The 25,020-nt window shown below is 43.7% G+C and overlaps 1 protein-coding gene across 3 annotated transcripts in view; it reads left to right on the top strand.

Annotated features, from left to right (window-relative positions):
- The window catches only part of LOC140493827 (protein kinase C-binding protein NELL1-like), a 980,593-nt gene that overhangs the window by 164,486 nt on the left and 791,087 nt on the right, over positions 1-25,020 (top strand). For 2 of the 3 annotated variants that reach the window (XM_072592758.1, XM_072592757.1), the window contains exon 7: positions 192-276. In XM_072592758.1, coding sequence (XP_072448859.1) covers positions 192-276 — 85 coding nt within the window. The remainder of the gene's footprint in view (positions 1-191; positions 277-25,020) is intronic. The other variant, XM_072592756.1, reaches the window with a different exon arrangement.

Below are 25,020 nucleotides of genomic sequence, written 5' to 3'. Positions count from 1 at the left end.
CTTTGCATTGTTTGTAAAGGTGATGCAAGGCAAGTTAAGTTACCCTGCCGTTACCATGGTAACTATCAAAAATGAACATATGTTTTTAGTCAATTTACATGATTTCTCTTAGGGTCAAAAGCATTGAGTTCCATGTATTCTGCCGCTTGCGAGATTCTCACACTTTTATCTTGTTTTTTTTGTCTTTTTGGAGCATGCCCAACTTGCAGTGACTTCCTTAACCTGGTGCAAGGCATCATGGATCTCCAGGAGCTTCTTGCAAAAATGACGACAAAAGTGAGTTTTACCAGAGGCCCTTTAACAGAACTTTGAACTTTGAGACATTCGCTCCAATTTATGTCTTAGTGTTCTATTGTGTGATTAAGCAAGCAGATGGGTTCTGCCAATTGTCAGGTTCAAATAAAGGGCTTGCAATTTGTTATTGTGGACAGTGAGGGTTTAGGATATCAGTCGTCTCTTTGCAATGTAGAAATTGAACCGATGAACCAAGTGTCATGTTATGGTTTTGTAATCCTGAATACTTTATTTTCACATGCCAACTCTCCCCATGATGGAGTCTGGTTTCTCGAGTCAAATTGACAGATTAATATAAAGTCATAGATTTGTACAGCACGAAAGCAGACCCTTCAGTCTAATTCGTCCATGCCAACCAGATATCCTATATTAATCTAGTCCCATTTGTGAGCATTTGGCCCATATCCCTCGACACCCTTCCTATTCATGTACCCATTCAGATATCTTTTAAATGTTATAATTATACCATCTAGCACCACAGGAAGCTCAAACCCTCTAACCCTGGCAATATCCCTGTAAATCTTTTCTCAACCCTTTCAAGTTTAGCAACATCTTTTCTATAGCAGAGAGACCAGAATTGAATGCAATATTACAAAAGTGGCCTAACTAATGTCCTATGCAGCTGCAACTGACATCCTAACTCCTATATTCAATGTACTAACTAACAAAAGTAAGTGTACCAAACATCTTCTTCACTCGGCTGTCTACTTGCAACTCCACCCTCAAGGAACTACAAGCCTTCACCCCAAGGTCTCCTGGTTTGACAACACTTCCCAGGACCCTACCATTAAGTATATAAGTCCTTCTCTGATTTGCCATTCCAAAATGTAACACCTGACATTTTTCTAAATCAAACTCCATCTCCCAATCCTTAGCCTATTGGCCCATCTGATCAAGGTGCTACAGAGCAACTCAGCATTCAAGTATGCACATCAATGTGAGCTTGTATTCTGATAAATGGGCATCAAAAGAATTGCAGCATTGGCCGTTCAGCCCCTTGAGCGTGTCCCACATTCATTTCAATCATTCAGTGATTTATATTTTAACCCTTCATTTCCATAACCATGAATACCTTTAGCTAAAATAAAAGCCTATAATACTCCATTTCATAATGGTCAATTGATCTGTTTCTGAAAGCATTTTCAGCAGAAGAGTGTTCCAGATATGCAGCATTCTTTCTGATGAATGGCTTTGCTCAATGATTTACCTCTTCCACAATGACAGTGAATTCTAGATCAGTTTTTGATTTTAAATCTGGGATTTTTGTTCAGCAAAGGTATTACAAATATGGGCCAAATGCAGGTTTAGCCACAGATCAGCCAAGATCCAATCTCATTGAGGGGCTGAATGGCCTACTCCTGTTCCTACGCTTCTCTTGTATTAATGTCTGCCTTATTAAGCTGGCACCTGTATCAAGTGGGTCTATCTATCCCATTAATTCCTTTAACAATCTCGAACATCTCACTTTGATCATCCCTTATGCAAACATCAATCATCAGACTCAAACGATGTTGAATAGTTAATTGACACTCCAGTGTATTGACTCTATCATTCCACATAGTGATGGTTATATTACATGGAACTTGACAAGAATGATGGAGAGAGAGCTTAGCAGGTTTAATTGTCCTTCACTTTACCTTGGAGATGTGCTTTAAAACTTTTAAAATGTCAACAAAACTAACTTAGGGATCACATTTAATGTTGCAGAGTGACACATTGCAGAGAATTATGATGCATTTCTTTCGAGCTGAGAATTCCTTCAGCAGAACAAAATTTCTTTTAATGTTGACTCTTTGATCTTTTCTTAAATTGAAATTGGGATGCAGGTCAGTCTTAATCTGATCTCTTCAAGCAAATGGAATTTTCTGACTAAGGAAAATCAATATTAAGGCAAATTATCAGAACAGTGTCCCTTTTTGTAATTTTCTACTGTGCAGAAGAGAAATTCCGTCTATAACCCATTTATGATTCTGAGAGGTTTCCTAGTGAACAAATTTTGATTACAAAAGGAAAGTATTCAGCCTACAACTTCTGTTATTGGAATAAATGCAGTGTACTGCAAGTTCTGGAATGAAGACAGCAAGTGCTGGAGAACCTCAGCAGCTGTGGAGAGAGAAACATTGGGCTGAATGTTGCCAGAAATTAGCTGAGTGTTGTTGTGTTTGAGTTTCTTTCAATGAGTTTTCTTGCACTATTATCCCAAACTTGCCTCATTAATTCAGTGGTATGCCAGTGAGAGCCCGGATCTCCCACTCTATGTCAGTAGAATGATCACCACTGATAGGAGATTGCGTGATTCCAGCACCCAGCACCATTCCTGCAGAGTTGCACGTACCAGACGCAGGGACATTGGCGCTCCATTTTGCAGACTGGGAGCTGAAGGTCCTGGTGATTAGGCGATGCAACCTCTTCCCCCAGGGTTAGCAGAAGATGCCAAGGCACCAGACCCTGCCCAGCCTGGGCCAAGGTTGCCACCCGGGGCGAGGGCAGCTTTATCCTTCCAGAGAAATGTGAAACAATCTCACAAGAGGGTCAATGACTTTCTCCTCCCCAAAAGGGTGAGTGACATCATCTTGTCCCTGTGCTACCTTCCCCTCACTCCCGCTCTGTTACCGCACCCACCTCCCATCAAGGCTCATGCTCCACCATTCTCAGTATAGCATGCAACGTCTTCCCTCATCCTCGCTCATCTACCACAAACTCTCAACACCATTGACCCTGCATGCCCTCTATGATGTAGACTCACATGCTCGAGGCACTTCCCCACCTGTTTCCTGTCCTAACAGCTGTGCCACCAACTTTTACGTCACTCATGTTTCTCTCATTCCTGGAGAAAAACAGCTCATTGTAGGGGCTGAAAGTGCCAGGGTGGCTGGGGCGCCTGACATTTCGTTACTCATCCCTCGGAGGCAGTGATCATGACTGTAGCTGACTGAGGACTGGGACCAGTCATCAGGACATCATCCACGCCTCAGCAACCAAGTAAGAATATTTGTCCATGGCTGTGCTACTCTCCCATTGTCCACACTCTGTACTATTCACCTGCCCAAATGTTGACATTCTCTCTGTTGTTTCCTGCAGCATTACTATGGGCTCTGTGATCAAGGGAATGGTGCTGCCAATATACAGCATGGAACCCTCAGAGGAAGCACCAGCCAGGCTGTCCCTTCAGTCTCCACCCAGCTCAGACACTGGCACCTCATTGGTTACATTGACTGGATTAGAATTGGAAGCTCCAGTTGGTGAACACTTCACTGCCACATCTCTGCAGATGGTCCGGGGAGAAGTGCCCCAGGTCACTGGCGCTCAGAGGATGGCTGGAGACCAAGTACTCGGTTAGGCCCAGGCAAGCGAGGATTCCCCGATGTTACTTTGCAGAAGCAGAGACAGGAGCAGCAGGCAAGGCTGTCGGAAAGACTGACACAGAGGCTGTGGACCAGCAGCAATGAGGTTGGCATTCTGATGCCTTGGGCATGTGACCATCTGTCCACCTCCGTGGGCAGGTTGGCAGCTGCCATGGAGACGCAGATCCGGCCGCTTCAGGGGTCTACTTGAGAGGTACACGGATTGGCACTCCATTGATCTAGCCTGTGGTGCTGAGCTCCAAGAGCGAGTGGGGTGACAGCGGGGAATGAGGGACCTTGACTTCATTTAAGATGTCCCTTCCTCACCAGAAGACAGGGTGGTGCTGGTGGGCACCTGGCTGTAGGAGGAACCAGACCCCCCCCTCCTGCCCCCACCCATTCAGGACACTCGAGATGTGCCTTCCACCTCCGTCCTACCTCAGCCTCAGCCCTGAAGGGGAGTGCACCCACCTCTGGGCAGAAGACCCTCAGTGTGTCTGGGCTGTCCAGGCACAAGCTTCTCCCAGGATCACGTGACCAAAGCTCTGAGGCTAATGGACTCCATTGTACAGCGGGGTCCCTCCAACACAAATGCAGAACCTGGGACTGCACTGAGACATAGTGGGAAGGAAAGAGAAAAGCCTTCCGAGAGGACAGAGGTGAAGCATTGCTGTAAAAACATCATCATGGATTTTAAATATAATTCACCATTCATCATCAGCTTTGTATTTGTTTAGCTGCAACCACGACATTGAAGCTGCAGAGCCTAGTCATCCTTAGTGAGGTTCTATTGTCTAAAGTGCAGAGTGAGCAAAATCTGCACTATGTGAAGGCAATTGTATCTCAAAAGGTACAACTAGAGTGAATCTTTCCAGACGGCAAGACACTACTTAGTGTGTGTCACAGTGAGGAGTGGCGATGATCCTTGATGATGTATGGTGTGGTCAAGAGTGTTTGGGGTCCATACAGCAGATTACAGTAATGCCTAGGGTTCACATACAGCATGAGGCACTCATTAGTGTGTGTCCACTTCAGTGTATGGGCCGTCCATGTGATGCTGTTGTCCTATGGGAGGCCTCACCTGACTTGAAATGGAAATTCCCTACCTCACAGAAGGGAACACTGATGCTGCCTGGGCTGCTGCACTTTTCCAGCACCACACTTTTCAACTCTGGTCTCCAGCATCTGCAGTCCTCACTTTCTCCTGGGAACACTGACCCTGCTCACTCCAGGGCTGGTCTCAGTCATTTGTATCTCCATTGAGTTTATCCTACTTCCAACCCAATGGAAGTCAACAGTGATTGCTCCTCAGCAAGTGAGTGTTTGGCTTAGCCTCTTGGTGGAGCCCCAAGCGTACACATTCTCAGGAGCACTCCTCATCAACTACATTGGCTTTGAACTTGCCCACGTTCCCTCTGAGAGAAACTCTCCCTCATCTCTCTCAACTGAATGACCCCTCGTTCTGAAACTATGACTCCTCGTTCTTTCCCCCCATGTTAACATTTCAAGGTCCAGGTGTGAAACACGGTTATCAATAATTTATTGTCCCTGTAAGGTGCAATGATTCAAGTTAGCACGAGGAACTAAGTTCTCCGTCTCGATAAGTCCACCTGCTCCCTAAAGGCATTCTCTCCCTGACCCTCATTTTGAAATTGAAATCATTCTGATTTTGAGCTGAAGGGAAGGTTGAAAGGTCACATTTGCTGCTCAGAGGTAGATCCCCTGGGAAATTGGTGCTGGGCCTGTTCCTTTTGGACTGTTGATTCTTTCTGGTGTTGCATTTCTCACGCTGGTGTTGATCAGGGAAGGATTACACCTTATTTCTGAAACCTTTTCACCCGTCATATCGATAATCACCTCAGGAAAATTGGGATGTTTCCCAAATAATCACAGTTTATTATTAATTAACTTGACATCTCTCACTTAATTCACTCTGACAATACATTGTAAACATTTAAGTAGCTACGATAGGATACAATTCCAGAAGAAAAATTTCTGTACCAACAGCTTGAGAGATTTGTAATATTTTATGAGCAGTTATCCGTGCAGCTGAATCTAAATGCACCTTAGCAGTTTACAACTGTTGTATATTATATTGGGCAGTTTCATAAGAGTTGAGCAGTGTAGGTATAACTTATATCCATTCTTACTTTCTATCTGATCATTGTTGCTCAGTAAGTGTTTGTTGACCACTGCACTTTTGCATTACTTTATCCTCACCCACATCCAAAGGAATAGATTTTATGTTTTCAGGGGAGTCAATGGTCTCATGTCAATCTAAAGACCACAGGTAATATTCGGGAGACCTGGGTTTGAATCTTGCTCGTGGTGGAATTTGAATTCAATAGAAAATCTGGCTTTCAGAGTCTAATGATGACCATGAATTTATTGACAGTGGGGAAAAAAAAGTCTGGTCCTAAAAGAAATCTGCTATCCTTACCTGGTCTGGCCTACATTTGGCTTCAGGCCCACAGCATAGAATCCCTGCAATGTGGAAACAGGCCACTCAGCCCAACAAGCCCATACCGACTCTCTGAAGAGCACCCCACCCAGACTCACTATCCCCAATAACCCTGCATTTTCCATGGCTAATCCACCAAACCTGGACACTGTAGGCAATTTATTATGACCAATCAACTCGAACCTGCACATCTTTGGTGTTTGGGAGGAAACCAGAGTACCCGGAGGAAACCCACGCAGACATGGGGACAATGTACAAACTCCACACAGACAGTTGCCCGAAGCAGGAATTGAACCTTGGTCCCTGGTGCTGTGAGGCAGAACTACTAACCACAGTTGCTCCAGCAATGTGGCTTGAGTCTTAGCTGCCTCTGGGCAATTAGGGATAGGAAAATCAACACTGTTTGAGCCAGTGACACTCACAGCCCATGAAAGTATTAAATATAAAAGTTGCATGCCTAGAATGCACATGGAAAAATTGAGGCACTCTCTCCAATCAGCAGCTCTTTGATCCAATGTGTTATTATGTTTTTAATTTGATTCAAAACTCATTTGGAGCATAGCCTCTAGAGAGATGTACCAGCTGTAGATGCACGTAAGCCAAGGTGGTAGCTGGGGTCAGAAGAGCATTGCGTGTAATATGGGAATATAATCCAACTTTTAGCAATGACTGTAATCTAATTGTGGGATTGAAATGATTAGAAACTGTTCATGCAGAACCTTTTACATTAATGATTTCTTCAACGCTGCATAATAATTAGGGGAATAAAATTTCAGTGCATGAGGTGCTGCAATTCTGGTTACAAATCTGCTCTTGAAATTTAAAAATGCATATTTATATATTGGAACAAATCCACAGAAATAGAGCTGATATTTTTATCATGACACAGTATTTCTTTTGATGCATTTTTGAATAGTTGAAAGCTCTGTGCATTAATTATGTGGGAAACAGATTCCAACTTTTGTTTTCAACAGCAATTTACACAGTGCCCTTAAGTCGAGAACTGAACGAGGTTTCTTGACAGAGGTGTAAAAGAAAACATGCTCGTGAGATGCTGCAAGAAGGAGTAACAGTCAAAGCATTTTATGGAACCTCTACAGTGTGGAAACAGGCCTTTTGGCTCAACAAGTCCACAGCAACCCTCCAAAGAATAATCCACCTCGACCCATTCCCCTAAATTCACCCCTGACTAATGCAACTAACCTAGATATCCCTGAAGGCAATGGGCAATTTAGCATGGCCAGTTCACCTGACCTGCACATCTTTGGACTGTGGGAGGAAACCAGAGCACCCGGAGGAAACCCACACAGACTCAGGGAGAATGTGCAACCTCCACACAGACAGTCACCCGAGGCTGGAATCAAACCCAGGGTCCCTGGTGCTGTGCAGCAGCAGTGCTAATCACTGAGCCACATTTTCAGAGGATGATAAAGGAGGAGAGAGGTGTTAATGGTGAATGGTGAATGGTCAGGGTGTGAGTTGAAAGAATGATGAGGGAAAGAAGGCAATGGAAGAGGTAGAGCGCATCGGGTCTACAGACTGAGAAACAGACAGATTGTGTAAGGGGGTTAATGGAAATAGTTGCAGTGAAATTGTAGTTGATTCTCGGAAATAAATTTCTGCTTTGTTGGAGTTTCTCACTCATGTTTAGTTGAGGGTAGATTTCTCTTTGTGCTGTTTTTGTGCTTTCACCAGTTATGCTGTATCTCACCCATTGCTGCCTTCCGCTCATCATTCTTTCAACCACACGCTGAACATTCATTGTAAACACCTCTCTCCTCCTTTATCATCCTCTGAAAATGCTTTGACCATGTTTTCAACTGTTACTCCACCTTGCAGCATCTCACGAGCATGTTTTCTCTTACACCTCTGTCAAGAAAGCTGGGTCATCTTTTGACTTAAGGGCACTACGTAAATTGATGTTGAAATCTGTTTTTTTTCCTTCCCTTCTGGGACATAGGTGACACTGTCTAGGCCTGAATTTATTGCCCATGCTCAGTTGTCCTCGAGAAGATGGTTTTGAACTGTTCACTTGCTCAATTCCCTGAGAGAAGGGGATAGTCAGAAGTCACATGATACCAGGTTATCGTCTGACAGGTTTATGTGAAATCTCAAGCTTTCAGAGCGCTGCCTGTTCATCAGGTGAAGTCAACTTGGACTATAACCTGATGTCATCTGACTTCTGACCTTATCCACTACAGACTAACACCAGCACTTCCACATCATAGGGAGGGATTTTCAGGATTTTGACCAAACATCATTGAAGGAATAGCAATATATTTTCAAATCAGAATGGTGAGTGGCTTGGAGGGGAACGTATAGGGGGTGGTTTTCCCATGTGTCTGCTGTGTTTGTCTTAGGCAATCTTATGGGTTTGGAAGGTGCTGTCTAAAGATCTTTGTGAATTCCTGCATTGTAACATGTAAATGTTACACTGTGCTTCCACTGAGTGTTGGTGGTGTAGGGAGTGATGCTTGTGGATGTGGCGCAAAGTTGGTTGCTTTGTCCTGGATGGTGTCAAGCTTCTTGAGTATTGTTGGAGCTGCACCCATTCTGACACGTGGGGAGTATTCTGTCACACTCTTGACTTATGCCTTGGAGAAGGTGGACAGGCTTTGGGGATTCAGGAGGTGAGTTGCTCACCTTAGTATTCCTAGCCTCTGACCTGCTCTTGTAGTCACCATGTTTGTATTTCAAATTCAGTTCAGTTTTGGGTCAATGATAGCTCCCAGGATGACGAAGTGTGGGATTCTTGCTTGGGTAGCAGGATTTGGTGCATCATGGGCTGGGCAGCCTTTTTCTGCTAAAGCAAGACAAGATAAATGATTTACGTGGGTGACTTTAAAGAGTGAAAGAAAGATTAATAGACTTGGGAGAAGCAAGAATCTTTTATCTTGCTTGGCAAAGAGGAGAAAAACTTTCTTCTCTGAGGTTTGTGAATCTTAGGAGCTCGTTGCTATAGAGAGCTGTGTGGACAGAGTCATAGAATCCCTACAGTCTGGAAGCAGACCATTCAGCCATTGAGTCCATAGGGATCCTCCAAAGAGTATTTCCCATTCCCTATAATCCTGCATTCCCCATGGGTAATTCACCTCACCTGCACAACCCAGGACGCAGTGGGACAATTTACATGGCCAATCCATCCAGCATGCACATCTTTGGACTGGGGGAGGAAGCCAGGGTATCCAGTGGAAACCGACATACTCACAGGAAGAAGATGCAATCTCTGCACAGACTGTCTTCTGAGGATGGAATTAAACCTGGGTCCCAAGTTCGATTCTAACCTCAAGTGACTGTCTGTGTGGAATTTGCACATTCTCCCTGTTTCCTCCAGGTGCTTTGGTTTCCACCCACAGTCAAAAGATATACAAGTTAGGTGAATTGGCTGTGCTAAATAGTCTAATGAAGGTCTTTTGCTCGAAAGGTCGACTCTTCTGCTCCTTGGATGCTGCCTGACCTGCTATGCTTTTCCAGCAACACACTCTGGACTCTGATCTGCAGTCCTCACTTTCTACTACATGCTGAATACTCCATAGTCTTTAGGGATTTGTAGGTTAGGTGCATTAGTCAGGGCTAAATGTAGAGTAATAGGATAGGATAATGGGTCTGGGTGGGTTATTCTTCGAAGGGCCAGTGTGGACTTGTTGGGCCGAAGGGCCTGTTTCCACACTGTAGGGATTCTATTCTATTCTTGCAGTGAACTTTGCTGATCTCTCAACGTATCAGACACAGCCTTTCTAAGCAAGATTTTCCATTAGTTTTCATTTTTTTAATGAATAAATTGCACAAAGGGTGGTTCAATTTATATTATGATTAATCTTAACAAGTGTTTCAAACGCACATGCAGCAGACTTAGTTCACATTCTGCTCGGCTAATGCCATCTGGTGATTGGATTAATGCTTTGCGCTCTAACTTGTCACCCCAGTTTCCAAACATGCAAAAGCCTGAGAGGAATAGTTTTCCTGGTGCTTCTTGCTCATTCCAATTACCCAAAGCAGAATCAGAAAATTATAAAGTCCATCCTAACTTTTTCTGCATTAACATTAGAACATAGAACAATACAGCACAGAACAGGCCCTTTGGCCCACGATGTTGTGCCGAACATTTGTCCTAGTTGAAGCACCTATCCATGTACCTATCCAATTGCCGCTTAAAGGTCACCAATGATTCTGACTCTGCCACTCCCACAGGCAGCGCATTCCATGCCCCCACCACTCTCTGGGTAAAGAACCTACCCCTGACATCCCCCCTATACCTTCCACCCTTCACCTTAAATTTATGTCCCCTTGTAACACTCTGTTGTACCCGGGGAAAAAGTCTCTGACTGTCTACTCTATCTATTCCCCGATCATCTTATAAACCTCTATCAAGTCACCCCTCATCCTTCGCCGCTCCAATGAGAAAAGGCCTAGCACTCTCAACCTATCCTCGTACGACCTATTCTCCATTCCAGGCAACATCCTGGTAAATCTCCTTTGCACCCTTTCCAAAGCTTCCACATCTTTCCTAAAATGAGACAACCAGAACTGCACACTGTACTCCAAATGTGGCCTAACCAAGGTCCTGTACAGCTGCAACATCACCTCACGACTCTTGAATTCAATCCCTCTGCTAATGAATGCCAACACACCATAGGCCTTCATACAAGCTCTATCCACCTGAGTGGCAACTTTCAAAGAGCTATGAACATAGACCCCAAGATCCCTCTGCTCCTCCACCTTACTAAGAACCCTACCGTTAACCCTGTATTCCGCATTCTTATTTGTCCTTCCAAAATGGACAACCTCACACTTGACAGGGTTGAACTCCATCTGCCACTCCTCAGCCCAGCTCTGCATCATATCTAAGTCCCTTTGCAGCTGACAACAGCCCTCCTCACTATCCACAACTCCACTAATCTTCGTATCGTCTGCAAATTTACTGACCCACCCTTCGACTCCCTCTTCCAAGTCATTAATAAAAATTACAAACAGCAGAGGACTCAGAACTGATCCCTGCGGAATTCCACTTGTAACTGGTCTCCAGGCTGAATATTTACCATCTACCATCACTCTCTGACTTCGACCGGTTAGCCAGTTCTCTATCCAACTGGCCAAATTTCCCACTATCCCATGCCTCCTGACTTTTCGCATAAGCCTACCATGGGGAACCTTATCAAATGCCTTACTAAAATCCATGTACACTACATCCACTGCTCTACCCTTATCCACATGCTTGGTCACCTCCTCAAAGAATTCGATAAGACTTGTAAGGCAAGACCTACCCCTCACAAATCCGTGCTGGCTGTCCCTAATCAAGCAGTGTCTTTCCAGATACTCATAAATCCTACCCCTCAGTACCCTTTCCAATACTTTGCCTACCACCGAAGTAAGACTAACTGGCCTGTAATTCCCGGGGTTATCCCTATTCCCTTTTTTGAACAGGGGCACAACATTCGCCACTCTCCAGTCCCCTGGTACCACTCCCATTGTCAGTGAAGGTGAAAAGATCATTGCCAACGGCTCTGCAATTTCCTCTCTTGCTTCCCACATAATCCTAAGATATATCCCGTCAGGCCCAGGGGACTTGTCTATCCTCAAGTTTTTCAAAATGCCCAACACATCTTCCTTCCTAACAAGTATCTCCTCTAGCTTACCAATCCGTTTCATACTCTCTTCTTCAACAATACGATCCCTCTCATTTATAAATACTGAACAAAAGTACTCATTCAAGACCTCTCCTATCTCTTCCGACTCAATACACAGTCTCCCACTATTGTCCTTGATCAGACCTACCCTCGTTCTCGTCATTCTCATGTTTCTCACATACGCATAAAAGGCCTTGGGGTTATCCTTGATCCTACCCGCCAAAGATTTTTCATGCCCTCTCTCAGCTCTCCTAATCCCTTTCTTCAGCTCCCTCCTGGCTATCCTGTATCCCTCCAACGCTCTGTCTGAACCTTGTTTCCTCAACCTTATGTAAGCCTCCTTCTTCCTCTTTACAAGACATTCAACCTCCCTCGTCAACCAAGATTCCCTCACACAACCATCTCTTTCCTGCCTGACAGGTACATACATATCAAAGACACTTCATATCTGTTCCTTGAAAAAGTTCCACATTTCAACGACATCCTTCCCTGACAGCCTATGCTCCCAATTTATGCTCCTCAGATCTTGTTTACCCTGTTTAGCCAGTTTACCTTGTTTACCAGCATCATATTTACCCTTCCCCCAATTGTAAAACCTGCCCTGTTGCACGCACCTATCTCTCTCCATAGCCAAGGTGAAAGTCACAGAATTGTGGTCACCATCACCAAAATGCTCACTCACGAACAAGCCCATCACTTGTCCTGGTTCGTTACCGAGTACCAAATCCAATATGGCCTCCCCTCTGGTCGGACAATCTACATACTGAGTTAGGAAAGCTTCCTGGACACACTGCACAAACACCGCCCCATCCAATCTACTTGATCTAAAGAGCTTCCAATCAATATTTGGGAAGTTGAAATCGCCCATGACTACTACCCTGTGGTTTCTGCACCTTTCCGAAATCTGTTTCCCAATCTGTTCCTCCACATCTCTGCTGCTATTGGGGGACCTATAGTAAACACCCAACAAGGTGACTGCTCCTTTCCTATTTCTGACTTCAGCCCATACTACTTCCAAAGGCAGATCCCCCTCGAACTGCCTTTCTGCAGTCATTATACCATTTCTAATGAGCAATGCCACACCCCCCCTCCTTTTTTACCACCCTCCCTAATCTTACTGAAACATCTGTAACCAGGAACCTCCAACAACCATTCCTGTCCCTCTTCTCTCCACGTTTCCGTGATGGCCACAACATCGTTGTCCCAGGTACCAATCCATGCCTTAAGTTCACCCACCTTATTTCTGATACTCCTTGCGTTGAAGTATACACACTTGAACCCATCTCTGTGTCCGCAAGTAATCCCTGTCAGTGCAACCTTCTCCACAGCCTCCCTACATTCTTGGACATCCTGAAAAACAGCTAACCTACTTGCTGGACTACAAGTCCGGATCCCATCCCCCTGCCAAATTAGTTTAAACCCCCCCCCCCCCCCGAAGAGTGCTAGCAAACCTACCTCCCAGGATATTGGTGCCCTTCTGGTTCAGGTGCAACCCGTCCTGCTTGTACAGGTCCCACATTCCCCAGAATGCAGTCCAATTGTCCAAATACCTGAAGCCCTCCCTCCTACACCATTGCAGGGACTGTAATGGATATAATTCAATTTTTGGTTTATTCTGATTGACATTGCCACAGCTCTATTCTGAATTTTCCTGTTTGTAGCTCAGACCCTCCACGATCTTATTGACTAGAGGAACAGGCTTGAGGGATACGGTTGCTGCTTCCTACTTTAGACCCAGGTCTTTGTAATTTGCATTCCACATGATTCTCTTTCTCATTTCTTTCTGCAGTTTCGGGGTAAAAAGCAGTAGGTTTCTGCTGGCAGTTTTATCCCCTTGTGCATGCCTCGATATCTTGTCCTGACCCCTTCACTGCCACTGCTTATTCCTACCACGTTATAAATGCCACAGTTACTCTTACAGTCAAACATTGAATCCCACAGTACACAAGGAAGCCATTCACTCCATTGCGTCTCTGTCAGTCATATGGACCAGGTACAGCATAGAAACAGACGCTTTGTTCCAACCAGTCCACACTGAACATTATCCCAAACGGAACAAGTCCCACCTGACTGTACCTGGTCCATATTCCTCCAAAACTTTCATATTCATGTACTTATCTAAATGTCTTTTAAACATAACTGTACCCACATCTATCACTTCCTCTGGAAGTTCATTCCATGTGCCAACCTCTCTCTTTGTTAAAAAAAAATTGCCCCCCATTTCTTAAAATTTTTCTCCTCTCACATTAAAAATATGCACCCAAATCCCATCGTAAGGAAAAGACACCTGCCATTCAGCTTATCTATCCCCCTCATGATTTTATAAACCTCTATAAAGTCACCACTGAACCTCCTACACTCCAATTAAAAAAAAGTTCCAGCCTCTCCTTGTAAGTCAAACCGTCCAGTTGTGCCAACATCTTGGCAAATATCTTCTGAACCCTCTTGAGTTTAATAATATCCTCCCTATAGCAAGGTGACTGGAACTCATACAGTACTCCAGAAGAGGCCTCACCAATATTCTATACAACATCAACATGACGTCCCAGTTCCTCTACTGAAAGGTCTGAGCAATGAAGACAAGTGCACTAAACGTCTTCTTAGCCATCCTGACTATATGTGATGCAAACTTCAAAGAATTATGTACCTGAACCTCTAGGTCTCTCTGTTCTACAACAGGGTCCTGCCATTAATTGTATATGTATTTTGTTTTCCCAAAATGCAGTTACTCAAATTTAAAGAGTTGCTGAATTTGCCTTCTGTCCCTGCTTTTCTGCCAAACTGTTTATATTAGGCAAATAAGTCAACAAATCAGTACATATCCCCAGACAGCAAATGGAAATCCAGATTTCACCTTTAATTTTTCCATCTGTTTCGGGTATAATTGATTGAAGGTTTCAAAATCATGAGTGGGCTGGGTAGCACAGATAGGGTGAAGCTGTTTCTTCTTGTAAAAGGAATAAAAATGAGAAGGCACAGATTTAAAACAAATGAGGCAAGGGTCAGGTGTGGAAAACATTTTCACACAGTGAATAGGCAGGGTAGGAATGCATTACCTTGAAATGCAGGTTCCATTGAGTCATTTAAGGTGGCATTGGACAGTTATTTGGATAGTAATGGTGTGCCAGGATGTGGGGGAAAAGGCAGGAGACTGAACTTGGTAATAGAACTGGAGTAGACAGAGCCAGTGCAGGCACAAGGGGCTGAATGGCCTCCTTCTGCAGTCTAGAATGCATTCTGCATCCTTCCTGATGAAGGGCTTTTGCCTGCTCCTCCGACGCTGCCTGACCTGTGCTTTTCCAGCACCACTCAGATCTAAACTCTCCTTCTGCCTTCTGATGGTTCTGTAGCATGGGATTTTATCTCAATACCAACAAAGATACAAATATTTCATGGCCCATCTTGCAATTCCTTCTTTTTAACCTGCGCAATTCTGTGGAATGTTTCAGGAATGTTCTATTTGAATAAATATGTTCAAGTTTCATGTGTGGTGCTGGAAAAGCACAGTCGGTCAGACAGCATCAGAGGAGCAGGAGAGTTGACGTTTCAAGCATAAGCTCTTCATCAGGAATGAGATCTCATTCTTGATGAAGAGCTTATGCTCGAAATGTTGACTCTCCTGCTCCTCAGGTGCTGTCTGACCTGCTGTGCTTTTCCAGCACCACACTCTCGACTCTGATCTCCAGCAACTGCAGTCCTCACATTCTCCCTATTCAAGTTTCATGTCAGGGTTTTGAATATCTGTCATTCATCTGAACAAGGGTCTACCTACAAATTATTTTGTTCAAATCTTCCTTGTTGTAATTGTGAAGAACAAATGAACAAATCAGATGGGGGCTGTTAAACTAGAGTTTTTAATACATAACCATCACCAAAAGTCAAATTTGGAAGTGCAGAGCTATTTTCCATATTCACGTCTCCTGCATGTGCTAAGCAGCTCCTCAATATATTTGTTTTTCTTCATTCATGAGATACGGCCATCACTGTCTGGCCATCATTTATTACCCTTCTTTAATTGCCCTTGAGAAGGTGGTGGTGAGCTGTCTTCTTGAACTGCTGCAGTCCATGTGCCATTTATAGACCCATAATGCCCTTAGGGAGGGAATTCCAGGATTTTGACCCAGCAACAGTGAAGGAACGGTGATAAATTTCCAAGTTGGGATGGGGGAACGTGAAGGCGGTGGTGTTCCTATGTGTCTGCTGCCTTGTCCTTCTAGCTGGAAGCGATTGTGGATTTGGAAAGTGCTGTCTGAAGATCTTTGAATTCTTGCAGTGCACCTTGTAGATAGTACACACTGCTGCTACTGAGCGTCGGGGATGAAGAGTGTTATTATTTGTGGATAATGCACACTGTTGCTACTAGCCATAGGTGGTGGAGGAAGTGAATGTTTCTAGATGTGATAATAATCAAAAAGGTTGTTTTGTCCTAGATGATGTCAAGCTTCTTGAATGTTGTTGGAATGGCACTCATCCAAGCAAATGGGGAGTATTCCATCACAGTCTTGATTAGTGCCTTCTGCTGCATTCCTAGCCTCTGACCTGCTCTTGTCGCTGCAAGTCCAATTCATTTTCTGGTCAATGGGTAGGAAATTGATAATGGGGGATTCAGCAATGGTAATTCCCTTGACTGTCAAGGGAAATGGTTAGAACCTATCTTGCTGGTGATAGTATTGCTAAGCAATTGAGAATTATGACAATAACTTGCCATGTGTCAGCACATTTGGACGTGGACAGCTTCAGTATCTGAGGAGTTGTGAATGGTGCTGAAAATTATGCAATTATTGGTGAACATTCCCACTTCTGACCTTATCATAGAGGGAAGGTCATTGATGAAACAGCTGAAGATAATCGGGCCTCATAAATTTTGTGACTCTGCTGTCAGTTGGTTGTCCTGAGATGAAAGGCTGGACATGTATTATTTGAAGTTTAGAATGAAAGGTGATTGCATTGAAACAATAGAGAAATCACACAATTATTGTATCTGGGTAGGGAATCTAATACGTTTGGGAGGGGGTGTGGTGGGATGAGGAGCAAATAATTTATGACTAAAGTTATTTTACAGAAAGGGTTGTGAATCTTTGGAATCCTCTTGCCCCAGAAGATTGCAGATGCTCCCTCATTAAATGCACTGGTTGGGAAAGAAGGAGATAGATATAGCTTATGTGGATAAAAGAATCAAGGGATATGTCAGGAATGGATCAGGATTTTGTGTTCGATGATCAGCCATGACTATAATAGTGGAGCAAACTTGAGGGCTCAAATGGTCTACTTCTACTCCTCTTTCTTGTGTTAATTTACACCAGTCTTTTCCTTTGGCTGGAAGACTTAAAAACCTTCAAATTACCTGAAACACTGATCTGCTGCTGTGCAATCTGGGAATAACAAATAACTGGATGTTTGCCAATGAAGAAACCATCTCTGGGCATCTAGTCATGACTGTAGACTGTGGAGGGTCAACCCAAGTGAGATTTGGAGGGCAGAAGCTCTACTCAGACAAGAGTTCCCTGCCAGGGTAAACAGGGAGAGTGAGTAAGTTATCAGCAGACAAGTCTAAATGCCCTGAGGTACCTACCTTTGGATGTAGGTTTGCTCGCTGAGCTGGAAGTTTAGTTTTCAGATGCTTTCTCACCATGCTAGGTAACATCTTCAGTGAGCCTCCGGACGAAGCACTGCTGATGATTCCTGCTTTCTATTTGTATGTTTGGATTTCCTTGGGTTGGTGAAGTCATTTCCTATGGTGATGTCATTTCCTGTTCTTTTTCTCAGGGGGTGGAAAATGGGTCCAAGTCAATGTGTTTCTTGATAGAGTTCCAGTTGGAATGCCATGCTTCTAGGAATTCTCGTGCATGTCTCTGTTTGACTTGTCCTCGGATGGATGTGTTGACCCAGCTGAAGTGGTGTCCTTCCTTATCCTTATGTGGGGAGACTAGTGAGTGAGGGTCATGTCTTTTTGCAGCTAGTTGATGTTCATGTAACCTGGTGGTTATTTTCTGCCTGTTTTTCCAATGTAGTGTTTGTTACAGTCTTTGCACGGTATTTTGCAAATTACATTCGTTTTGCTTATTGTCTGTACAGGGTCTTTCAAGTTCATGAGCTGCTGTTTTAGTGTCTTGGTGGGTTTGTGGGCTACCATGATGCCAAGGGGTCTGAGTAGTCTGGCAGTCATTTCCAAGATGTCTTTGATGTAGGGGAGAGTGGGAAGAGTTTTGTCAGCTTATTTGGGTTTGTTGCTGAGAAATCTGCGGACTTCTTCCTTGGGTACCCGTTCTTTTTGAGTACACTGTATAGGTAATTTTCCTCTGCTCTACGTAGCTCCTCTGTGCTGCATTAGTTCCACACACTCATTTGAAAGCATTTTCCTGCTGATATACTGAATGAAATCTGTATTCTCATTTGCATATAAATTAAATTACAATAGTGGTAAAATGGATTCTCAAATTTTAATGTCGAGCTGTCTGCTTGTTTGAAACCTATCATAGACTAAAATGGTGTTACAAAAGGAAAAATATTGACCTTAAAATGGCTGCCATGTTCACTCAACCACAGGTTGAGCCAACTCCAGGAGACCAATGTGGAGTAAATCCAACCACCCACACTGAAAATGCTGTTTTATCTAAAGACATCAGAATGTTGAAATGGATTCAGTGTGAAAAAAATTGCACCACTGTTTTAGTCCACACTTGTGCAATGATTTCACATTTTGGGAAATGGAAGTTTGTTCCCCCAGCAGTGAAGAAAGACAATGGAACCAGATTTGCAGACATACAAACGAGTTATATTTCAGTAGCTCTTTCGAAGCAGCAAAACAGAAAGAAAAATTTATTGTCACATGTTCTTGAATTCTCTTTCACTCCCTATTTCTTTCATCATCTTGGAAGACTTTTAAACTGATTTTAACTGTTATTCTCCCTGTTAAACCGAATAGCTGTGCTTGCGTATGAGGTTGATGTTGTGTTTTTCTTTTTTTTTCTGGAGATTAGTGGACTACAACATTATTCGTTCTTTAACCCAAGAGAACCATTATAATTGGTTTCTCGATTTTGATCTGGTCATGTATATTTTGAATTTGATGTGTGACATCATTGCTTGCTAAACAAACTTATGACTAGTCCTGTAGGGGTCAAAAAGTACACATTCGCATCACCCTTACCTGACTAGAGCACCCTGAAAATTGATTTTGTGGATCTTGCTGTGTCTGCTCTGAATTGATGAGCTGTAGACAGAGCTAACCATCCCTTCTGTTTCCCCGTTCTGCTATTGCCCAAGAGAAATTGGAGCTAATTCCAGCTAATTGGAGTGAAGACGGAATCGGTTGGCGCAGTGACCCACTGCTCAGAGGAAACGATTCATCTTGATGTGTCCAGCAAATATTCTGAGAATTCTTCACGCCTCAGTTCACTCTCTCCTTGACCTTCACCACTCTTAGACCAAGCTGGATATTAAAGAAAACAAATTGCAATGTGCCTTCCCTTTTTAAGCAAAAAAGGCAGAAATATCACAAAACCAAAATTGATGAGAAGATTCTAGAAGCACTGCTCTTGTTCCTGCTGCTCTACCATTCAGTGTCCTCTCAATTTGCGATTAATCAATTTTACCCCACAGGTTTTGTCAGAGACTTTGGGTAAAGTATGATTTTGTTCATAACATAATATCTTGATGTTATGCAGATGTGCCTCAGTGAATAATTTGGGTGGACTTAATTTCAAGGATTGTGGAGATGGCTGGATTTGACTTTAACAGAATATCAATGACAAGACACATTGGAACTTATTTTCAAATAACACATTTCTTGGGAACCACGTAGTTCCAGACGTTTAATTGCTTGAATTCCCTTCACGGAAAGCACCTGACTGCTTTAGGACTGGGAGATATAGCTGCTCTGTTTGAACCTTGCAGGCTTGGCATTTGAGTTTGCATTTTCAGTTGAGGGGAAACCTACTACAGAACAAGCTGTTCAATTTACACCTCTGAAATATCTCTGGGCTTTTTTCAGTATGGTACACTGGAAAGCGAACCCCACTCTTCATGGTTTTGTCACAAAAGTTAAAAAAAAGTTTGTCAAAGCATGCAAATTCCCCCATGTCAGATAGATCCAGATTAACAGCAAACATCGACCAGGTTTCTGCACTTCTCGAGAAACTGCTATTTATCAAATAAATTGTTGATAACCGCGGGTAAACAACTATAAACTGTTAATATGTAACTCCATTAGCTAAACTTCAAATCACCCTTCTAAAACTACCCACCCCCGATCTCCACTCCCCATATAGCTGCAGACAAATAAAAATAATAGGCGTTATGGGTCGCAAGGGAAAAATCTGGGGAAACAACTAAATGATTCCAGCCCACGGGTTATGCTGGGACAATCCTTTTGTTTGTCAGGATTTTCTTTTCTTCAATCTCTATTCTTCAGATTCCCTTCACTTCTTCACAGGAGTCGCTGATGATTGTTTCATTAAATATAAAACCTCTAATTCCTGCAGCTTCCAATAACAGAAACCCTATTGGATTTATTCAGTTTTTAAGGTGTTTAACTGGAGAGGCAGACACACCATCTGGCCCTTGCAGCAGTCCAAAGGCTTTTGCCACTATTGTGCACACCCACAAGCTGCTCAGCTACCCAGGAATCAATCAGACAGTTATTGTCAGGCTGATGGCTTTTGTCATCCTCAGCTGGTCACAACTCCAAAACCCAATCAGCAGCCTGTCGTGATCATAATGAGGTCAGCGAGCTGGACCTCATCGAATATGAGTTCCCTGATTGGGGCTGTTAACCTGGTCCAATCAGGGAGCCCTGGCTGACAGATGAAAAGAGGAGTGTCAGATATTCCGACACTCGGAGAGCTGGCTCTGTGGGGGTTTAATCAGTGTCTAGGACTTCCCATGTATAGAGGGAAGATGACTTGGTGATGGGATACCAACCTCTGGGGAGTTATTTCTGTGGTGTTGAAAATGAAGCACATTTGTGAATAAACTTGTTCAACAGTGGTCTTTGAGTTGGGGTTAGCATTTCTGACATCATGCTGTTATTTGGGAAACTTGACTTGTTCAGATTAGATTCCCTACAGTGTGGAAACAGGCCAACAAGTCCACACTGATCCTCCAAAGAGACCCACCCGGACTCATTTCCCTCTGACTAATGCATCGAACGTTATGGGCAATTTAGCATGGCCAATTCACCTAACCTGCACAGCTTTGGACTATGGGAAGAAACCGAAGCACCCAGGGGAAACCCACGCAGACACGGGGAGAATGTGCAAACTGGAATTGAACCTGGGTCCCTGGCGCTGTGAGGTAGCAGTGCTAACCACTGAACCACCGTGCCACCCCTACAGTTCAATCCTACTGTTGAAGCTGGGCCCAGTATGTGCAAACGATGAATTTTTTTTTCCAGGCAAGTGGCATTGGGGCAGATGAAAAGCAATGAGTAAATCTCCTGATAGTCTGTGGGCCCACAGCTTTTCTGATAATCAGGAGCCTAACCTTTCTAGAGGCACCGGATACTAAAACCTTTCAAGAGTTGATGGATTTAGTTAAGGGATGTTATGATCCCAAGACTCCTCTAATTCTGTAATGCTATTGGTTTTACTCGGCAATTCAAGAACTGAGGAATCTGTTTCAGGAGTTTTGACAGGGTTGAGAGGACTGGCAGAGGCATGTGACTTTGGTTTAACCCTTGAAGAGATGCTGAAAGACCAATTGGTATGTGGGATTAATGATGTAGCCATATAGAAGCGCCTAATAGCTAAAGCCCAACTGGACTTTAAATAGGCACTACACCTGGCTTTAACATTGGAAAATGTGTGCAAGTCGAGCCAGTGAATTGCAGGGTATTCCAATGGAAGTGGACACTCTCGCCAGGCTGACTGAGCTTGGGGAACACCTGTTGAGTGAAGGAAATTGCATATACTGAACAGAGGGACTCTAGGTCAGCCCACAACAAAAACCCAAAACAAAGCCCAACCTCGGCCAAACAGTTTTCTTCAGGAACCAGGTCAGCAAGCCATTGTAGTTGCTACTGGTATGCAAGACCTGAGACAGCAAAGGAATTCTACCAGACCTAAATTGAGTAAATGAACTCATAGGCCAGTATCCAGGACAGTGCACACTTTGGGAAGCCCACCCACATCTGTTTTGGAACAGTTCAATCGCTTACCAACATCCAACTCAGAACCAATCAAAATTGACATTTATTTTAAATTGTCACCTGGATCTAAGGAAGGTTGATACCAGCGTGGCTGTTTTAGTCATCACAGAACCAGTTTTTAACAGAACTCGCTCTAAACCCCAATTCTTAAGTTTGCACAAGACCTTGGCTGGACTGAGAACCTATAGTGGGGTACCTTTTACAGATTAAAGGTCCAACTTCAGTTCTGGTCTCATATGGGAAGCAGCTGGTTCACTTACCACCAATTATAGTAAAAACCTCGTGCTCAAGCCTCTTGGGGCAAAGTTAGTTAAAGAGACTAACCTAGACTGCCTCAACATTTTTCTATTAGAAAAGAGCTGCTTGAATGAAATCCTATTTAAATACCCAGAAGTCTTTCAAAAAGTCCTAGGGACTATCAAAGGAGACAAGGTCATCTTCCATGTTGACCAGGAAGCAAATCCACAATTCTGCAAGACCTGCCCGGTGCCATTTGCAAAGGTAGAGGCAGAAATCAGAAGGCTGGAAAGTGAAGGAGTCATCAAACCAATGCAGTGTGGGGAATGGGCAGCACCGGTCACACTGATTGTGGAGCCCAATGATCTATTCACCCCTTTGTGGGGATTTTAAACAAACAGTAAACTGCGTTTCCCAGCTGGATAAATACTCAATCTCTCACAGAGGATTTATACACAAAGCTGTCAGGAGGACTATTTTCCATGAAGCTGGACATGAACCATGTGTACTTGCATTTGCAGTCAGATGATGATTCCCAGAACCACAGCATAATTAATACCCACAAGGGTTTGAACCAATGTACGAAATGCCATTTGGGAGTATCCCCAGCCTGTACAATATTTCAACGGACGATGTAAAACATTTTTACAAGGTCTACCCTAAATCACCATTTATCTAGATGATGCACTAATATTGATTGGAACCTCCTTAGTGCAAATAGTTTGGGTGGAGGGGATTTTGTCAAGTGTGTCCAGGAAGGTTTCCTGACTCGGTATGTAGATAGGCTAACTAGAGGAGAGGCCATATTGGATTTGGTGCTTGGCAACGAATCAGGTCAGGTGTCAGTTCTATTGGTGGGACAGCATTTCGATGATAGTAATCACAACTCCCTGACCTTTACTATAGTCATGGAGAGGCATAGGACCAGACAATATGGAAAAGTATTTAATTGGGGGAGGGGGAATTACAATACTATTAGGCAGGAACTGTGGAGCATAAATTGGGAATAGATATTCTCAGAGAAATGCATGGCAGAAATGTGGAGGTGGTTTAGGGAGCACTTCCTGCGAGTGCTGGATAGATTTGTCCCACAGAGGCAAGGAAAGGATAGTAGGGTGAAGAAACCTTGGATGACAAGAGATGTGAAACATTTCGTGCAGAGGAAGAAAGAAGCTTACTTAAGGTTGAGGAGGCAAGGATCAGACAGGGCTCTAGAGGGTTACAAGGTACCCAGGAAGGAACTGAAGAATGGACTTAGGAGAACTAGAAGGGGACATGAAAAAGCTTTGGTGGGTAGGATAAAGGAAAACTCCAAGATATTTTACTCTTATGTAAGAAACAAGAGGATGGTCAGAGTGAGGGTCGGGCCAATCATGGATAGTGGAGGGAGCTGGTACATGGAGTTGGAGGAGGTTGGGGAGGTCCTTTATGAATACTTTGCTTCAGTATTCACTACTGAGAAGGACCTTTGTTGTTTGTGAGGGCAGTATGAAATAGGCTGATACACTTGAACAGGTCAATAATAAGGAGGATGTGCTGAAAGTTTTGGAAAACATGAGGTTAGATAAGTCCCCTGGGCCAGATAGGATATACCCAAGGTTTTGACAGGAAGTGAGGGAGGAGATTGCTGCACTTTTGGTGATGACCTTTGCATCCTCACTGTCCACTGGAGTAGTACCAGATGATTGGAGGATGACAAATACTTTCCTTTTATTCAAGAAAGGGAATAGGGATAATCCTGGGAATTACAGACCCAGTATATAATAATGGTGGGCAAATTATTGGACAGGATTCTGAGAGACAGGATTGATTGTTTGGAAAAACATAGTTTGATTTAGAGATAGTCAGCATGGCTTTGTGAGGGGCAGGTCATGGGTCACAAGCCTTATTGAATCCTTTGAGGATGTGACAAAACACATTGATGAAGGTACAGCTGTGGATGTGATGGACATAGATTTTAGCAACGCATTTGATAAGATTCTCCATTGTAGGCTCATTCAGAAAGTAAGGAGGTATGGGATACAGGGAAATTTGGCTATCTAGATTTTGCTGGCCCATAGAAGACAGAGGGTAGTCATAGATAGAAAGTGTTCAGCCTGGAGCTTGGTGACCAGTTGTGTTACACAGGGATCTGTTCTGGGACCTCTGTTCTTTGTTATTTTTATAAATGACTTGGTTGAGGAAGTGGAAGGGTGGGTTCGTAAGTTTGTTGATGACATAAGGTTGGTGGAGTTGTGGATAATGAGGACTGCTGTTGAAAGTTGCAACAGGACATTGACAGGATGCAGAGCTGGGCTGAGAAGTAACAGATGGAGTTCAACCTGGAAAAGTGTAAAGTCATTCACTTTGGAAGGTCAAATCTGAATGCAGAATACAGGGTTAAAGACAGATTCTTGGCAGTGTGGAGAAACAGAGAGATCTTGGGTCCACCTCCATAGATTCCTCAAAGTTGCCACCCAAGTTGATAGGGTTGTTAATAAAGCGTATGGTGTACTGGCTTTCATTAGGGGGATTGAGTTTTAGAGGTGTGAGGTTATAATGCAGCTCTATAAAGCTCTGGTGAGACCACACTTAGAATGTTGTGTTCAGTTCTGGTCGCCTCATTATAGGGAGGAGGTGGAAGCTGTATAGAGGGTGCAGAGGAGATTTACCAGGATGCTGCCTGGACTGGAGGGCATGTCTTATGAAGAAAGGTTGAGGGAGCTAGGGCTTTTCTCATTGGAGCAAAGAAGAATAAGGTGTGGCTTGATAGAGGTGTACAGGATGATGAGAGGCACAGATAGAGTAGATAGCCAGAGACATTTTCCCGTGGCGGAAATGGCTTTTATGAGGGGCATAATTTTAAGTTGATTGAAGGAAGGTTTAGGGGAGATGTCAGAGGTAGGTTCTTCACATAGAGAGTGGTGGGCA

This window comes from Chiloscyllium punctatum, chromosome 22 (assembly GCF_047496795.1).
Source record: "Chiloscyllium punctatum isolate Juve2018m chromosome 22, sChiPun1.3, whole genome shotgun sequence".
NCBI lineage: Eukaryota > Metazoa > Chordata > Chondrichthyes > Orectolobiformes > Hemiscylliidae > Chiloscyllium > Chiloscyllium punctatum.
The sequence above is the reverse complement of the archived record's forward strand: the minus strand, read 5'-3'. Positions and strand labels throughout refer to the sequence as shown.